The sequence below is a fragment of the Colobus angolensis genome, unplaced genomic scaffold, assembly GCF_000951035.1.
Source record: "Colobus angolensis palliatus isolate OR3802 unplaced genomic scaffold, Cang.pa_1.0 Scaffold110, whole genome shotgun sequence".
Taxonomy (NCBI): Eukaryota; Metazoa; Chordata; class Mammalia; order Primates; family Cercopithecidae; genus Colobus; species Colobus angolensis.
Window position 1 is genome coordinate 627,759 of NW_012112031.1, and position 5,564 is coordinate 633,322.

The 5,564-nt window shown below is 60.9% G+C and overlaps 1 protein-coding gene across 1 annotated transcript in view; it reads right to left on the reverse strand.

Annotated features, from left to right (window-relative positions):
* The window catches only part of NXN (nucleoredoxin), a 59,858-nt gene that overhangs the window by 2,228 nt on the left and 52,066 nt on the right, over nucleotides 1–5,564 (reverse strand). The window contains exons 10-12 of the mRNA XM_011956223.1: nucleotides 4,047–4,155; nucleotides 1,962–2,160; nucleotides 627–751 (exon numbers count right to left, since the gene is read on the reverse strand). Of these exons, the coding sequence (XP_011811613.1) occupies nucleotides 627–751; nucleotides 1,962–2,160; nucleotides 4,047–4,155 (433 nt within the window). The remainder of the gene's footprint in view (nucleotides 1–626; nucleotides 752–1,961; nucleotides 2,161–4,046; nucleotides 4,156–5,564) is intronic.

Here is a 5,564-nt window from a genome sequence, read left to right on the forward strand (position 1 = left end):
GGGGGAGGGGAGGGGAGGCAGCAGCGCTGGCGTGGAGGAGACTCCCGGCTGGAGGAACTCAAGAAGGAGACCCTGCACTGCGCTGAGCCGCGGAGACGCCCCTGTTTGCAGGGTGCAGGGCGCAGGGTCCCACGCCCCGGATAACGGGGCACCTGTGGGAGGGTGCTCTGCTGAGAGCCCCACTTTCTCACCCTGTGAAGTCTCCTGCTTGGTCCAGCCCTGCTGGAGACCTCGAAGGGGCAGCCTGGGTGAAACAGACAGCAATTTCCAACCTCAGCCCTCACCAGGCCGGCTGGGTGACCGCGGGTACACGTGGCAGCCCCAGCCAGGATCCCGGGGATGCGATCGGCCCACTGCAGCCAGCGCGGAGGCACGAAGCCAGCGTTTTGTAAAGCGTCAGGGGCCTGGTCGTGGTCCAGCCCCGAGGGAGTAGGCCCCGGGCTCTTCCCCTGCGGCCCTGAGGCCAGAGGAAGCAGCAGGGGAGGAAATGGTTTCCCACGGCCAATGGCCACTTCTTCTTGCCACATTTGTCTCCGGAGCACAGGCGGCCCTGGGGCCAGGATCCCTCGTGTGCCCGAAGTCCCCGCTGGTCCAGGCCTGGGGGCCCAGCCTCTCCCCGCACTCACCTCCCCGGCTACGAAGAACAGAAGCGGCGCCTCCTCCTCTTTGGCTTTGTACTTGGCAATGATTTTCTCAGCTATCGGCTGAATCAGCTGCTTGGCTGCCTCGGACTCGCCGTCATCCTCAGAATCTGTGATTGGCGTTGGGGGGAGAAACACTGGCTTGTCACACAGAGCGGCACCCGCGGAGGGGGCCTGAGCTGCAGAAACCCCGCCTGAGCAGCCCCTGGATGGACACGAACTTCCTTCCTGCACACACGTCCCAGCAGCAAAGCTCCCAGAGCTCGCCTGCACCAGGCTCGCCCACCTCACCGAGCAGCTCTGGGGCCCCAGGTAGAGTCTCTCCACTGCATTCCTCACAAACCCGCCCGCCAGGCTGAGTTTCCCTAAGCTAGGACCTGAGGCACCTGCTAGTTTCTCTCAGCCACAGAATGAGAAGCCACAGCCTCCGACCTCCGACTTCCTAGTGAAACTGGTGGTGAGGGGGAGGGGTGAGGACTGTGGTCTGGTCAGTGGCTTTATTTTTGGTTTTTTTGAGACAGAGTCTCGCTCTGTTGCCCAGGCTGGAGGGCAGCGGTGCCATATGGGCTCACTACAACCTCTGCCTCCCGGGTTCAAGTGATGCTCCTGCCTCAGCCTCCCAAGTAGCTGGGATTACAGACACGCGCCACTGCACCTGGCTAATTGTTTTGTATTTTTAGTAGAGACAGCGTTTCACCATTTTGGTCAGCCTGGTCTCAAACTCCTGACCCCAGGTGATTCACCCACCTTGACCTCCCAAAATGCTGGGATTACAGGCGTGAGCCACCGCGCCCAGCCTCGCACAGTAATTCTGAGGTGTTGGAGGGGAGCCGTAAGTCCAAGGCAGAGGGCCAGGTTTTGCAAAAGGAACCAGGGTCACCCCACCAGACTGCAGGGAGCCTGGCGTGGATGTGCCTGTGTCCTCCTGGCCCAGCTGGGCAGTCACCCTTGGGGCACAGAGTGTGTGAGACGGGAGAAGCAGCCTTGGTGAGCCTCGGCCAGAGGGGCCCAGCCTCCGGCAGCTGCTGTGTGTGCAACCCGCCCCTTTCCAACAATGGGTCTGTGCATGGGGTCCCGAGGGCATCCTCGGCCTGACCTGTTCTGCCCAGCTGGCAGCTGGGGAACAGCTAGGAGGGAAAGTGCAGCTGCAGCTCCCACAGGGCCATGAATAAATCATCAGGGTCAAAAGCAAGGCTCTGGGGAGAGACAAAGGCCCAGGCTTGCACTGCTAGTAACAGAGAGAAGCTGCAGGGACAGGCTCCTCCCAAGTGAGGCCTCTCCTGTCCCGCCCCCACCCGGGCCCCCTGGTGAGCTTCATACCTACAAAAAGGACGAGGCAGGGGCCCTCGTTGAGCTGCGTGGCGTTGGAGTCGGAGAGCTCCAGCACGGGTTTGGGGTGCCAGGGGAACTCCCGGCAGTCCTCGTCGTTCAGCACCTCCACCCGCCCCTGCCGCGTGATCACCTCGCCCTGCGGGTCCAGCACGATGAGCGTGGGGATGCCTGAGGGGAAGAGGGGGTGCTTGTGGGGGTGCCCGAGGGGAAGAGGAGGTGCTTGGCCACTGGCCTGGGAGATGCAGGGCCTGCCTGGCAGGAGGCTCGCGGAGTCCAGCCGGGGTCCCACCCGCCACAGAGGAGCCCACCGAGGACCTGGTACAGGCTCACAATGAGGAGTCCAGGTCTGAAGTCACAAAACCTGGGGAGAATCCAGGCCTGGCCAGGGGGAGCCATGGAACCCACTCCGGTGGGCCTGTAACCTGTCACCTTCACATTTCAGGGCCTCAGCGTCCTCAGCTGCAACCTGATGAGGGTGGTGGTGTTCCTACCTTATTCTGCTATGGAAAGATCAATGAGTTCACGCAGTTAAAGAACTTACACAGTTTGGGAGGCTGAGGCGGACAGATCACTTGAGGTCAGCAGTTCAAGACCAGCCTGGCCAACATGGTGAAACCCCGTCTCTACTAGAAATACAAAAACTAGCTGGGCATGGTGGTACACGCCTGTCATCCCAGCCACTTGGGAGGATGAGGCAGGAGAATTACTCGAACTTAGGAGGCAGAGGTTGCAGTGAGCCAAGATTGCAACACTGCCCTCCAGCCTGGGTGACAGAGCAAGACTCCGTCTCTAAATAAATAAATAAGAACTTAGCACAGGGTCTTGGCACATCAGAGCAATCGCTCACTGCTGGCCTCCTAAAGAGATCCCAAAGACACAGAAGACCCTCCCCAGCTGCAGGGGGTCAAACACAGAACAGGCGGTGCAGTGACCACACGGTGGACGTGCTGTGGCCACCGATGCGAGAGGAGGGGCCCTCGCCGGGCCACAGTGAGCGCAGGGCCAGTGCGGGAAGGAACCTGAGGCTGGCTGCACAGAGAGGAGGACAACTGACTGCAGCCTCCATCGTCTGCACCCCAGCCCGCCTCCCTCCCCAGGGCTGGGGAAGAAAAGTAACAGAAAGCTTTCCTGCAAACCACAGGCAACCCCAACCAAAAAGCCTTCAGTGAAAACTCAGAGAAATCCCCACGGTGGTCACAGCTGCACGTGGGTTTTCCGCGTCTCTGTTCTTCTAGCCCACTCCCCGCAGCCTGTCCTCCAGCCAGGGCTACGCACCCCCACCCGCGGCCCACAGAGTCGGCCTGGGCCCTACCCTTCGGGGACCTTTGTCTCTCCATTGGCAGCCGCTCCCCCCACACACCCTGCGCGTTCCAGACGCCTCTCCTCCTGGGCTGCCCAGAGCCTGAATTTTATGTGAAAGCCAGAGCAATTTAATATTTATAGATTCCCAAGTATTCGGTCAGTAATTTGCTCCGCTGACATTTTCCTTCCCTGTCGGGGGGATCGAGGTACCAGACACACAGCCCTCGTGTTTCGTACCCTGCTGCAGCCACCGGCACAGCGGGCGTGCCTGCCTCCGAAAGGAATCAATGAATCCATTATGTTCACACCTATGAGACGAAGTGGCTGTTTCAGGGAGCAGGTCCACAGAGAACGGGCTCTCGAGGACGGCCACTCTGACATCTCACACACACCCAAGCACAAGCACACACACACGCGCGCATGCGCACACACAGTCGGCTCTCGCTGGGGCTCCTCGGATGTGCTCAGCGTGGACAGCGCCCCTGAGGAGCTGCGTGTGCTGCCGCACAAGAGACCTGGGCACTTCCAGCCATATCCTCACAGCTGCATTTTATCCCCCGAGGCCGGGGTCCACGCCAGCTGTGTCCATCCACGAGGCTCGCGGGCTGGTCTCGAGACAGCAGCCCAAAGGAAACCGGGTCCAGGGACCGCCACAGGGACAGCTGGCCGCACAGGAGCCCCTCCCGTCACCACACGCCCTTCTCAAAATCCCCCCCGGCAAGGTCCTTCCCCAGAGTTGGTGTGTTTCTGAGATCGGGCAGTGATGAGCACGGGGGTGAACCAGAGCCTCTGCTGCGTGTGCCCCGGCGTGGGACCCCTGCTGCCGCCATAAGCCCCGCGGACGGCCCGCGTGTGCCCCAGCGTGGGATGCTGAGTGGGTCTGTGCAAGAGAAGCAGGCACGGGGGATGGAGAGGGAGGAGAAGCCAGTCTGAAGGCAAAGCTGCACACTTCCCAGCTCAGCGCCTGGGGCTCTCCGAGGGCCTCCTCCAAGGGGCCTTCTTCGTGACCCTGGCTGCAGCCTCTCCTGAGTCCATGCCTGTGGGGCCCAGGACAGCAGGGCAAGGACACGGAGCCCCCACCTGGCTGCTGAGGGGCACTCAGCGACTTCCCCCGAGGAACAGTTCCACTGGGATCACGCCTAAGAGCCTAAGACGAAGTGTGCAGGGACGGGCCGTGTTGGCCCGTGTGACCGTCTGCATCAGCAGAAACCAGCTTAGGCCCAAGGAAGCCACTCGTTCTTGGCACCTGCACGCAGGAAACCATCCGCGTCTGCTGTGCCAGGCCTCCTCCCCCTCGGCTGGTCCTGATGAGCTTGGCCTACAGCCCCGACGAGTACGTACCCTCCAAAGATGAACCGTGGCGGGAAACGGAACTGGCCTCTGCGGCAAGTCTGCCTGGTGCTGGCACGGCACAGATAGCTAATCCTCATCACAGGCGGGGTGGGCAGTACCGGGATCCCCCTTACAGATGGTCAAGTGCCCCCCAAGGTCACCCAGCCAGGCAGTGGTTACACTGGGGACAGGAACTCTGATCTACCTGTTGCAGAAGCTGCTGCTCTTTCTGCCAGGCCATGGACACTGCTGGGGTACTCACAGCACCTGGGATGGGGACTGTCTTAACCAGGGCAGGGGAAGTCCTGTACCTGCAGCTTTCTGCACCCCCCACCTCCCTCTGCTCCTGGGGAAGAAGGCTGAGACCACAGTCACCTCTTCCCTTTCTCCCCCTTCACACACTCCCTGTTCCACCAGCCCTTGAAGCAGGTTCTCCGAAATACAGGTTTTTTGTTTGTTTGTTTGTTAGATGGAGTCTTGCTCTGTTGCCCAGGCTGGAGTGCAGTGGTGCAATCTCGGCTCACTGCAACCTCCGCCTCCCGCGTTCAAGCAATTCTCCTGCCTCAGCCTCCCAAGTAGCTGGGACTACAGGTACGCACCCCAACACCCGGCCAATTTTTAGTAGAGATGGGGTTTCGCCATGTTGGCCAGGCTGGTCTCGAACTCACGACCTTAGGTGACCTGTCTGGCTCGGCCTCCCGAAGTGCTGGGATTACAGGCATGAGCCGCCGCGCCCGGCCCGAATTACAGACTTCCAACGAGATAGCACGGCGAAGCCTCTAACGGGAAATTCACAGGGAATCAGGCCCACAGGGCGCCTCTGGAGGGAACGAAAAAGGAACAGCTCATCGCTGCTCTGCCTGAACTTGTTTCCCTGCGTGGGTGGCTGGGGCGCTTGGGGGAAAGTACAGCTGGGACTCCAAGGAGGATCCAAGCAAGTCAATTCCCTGTTTTATT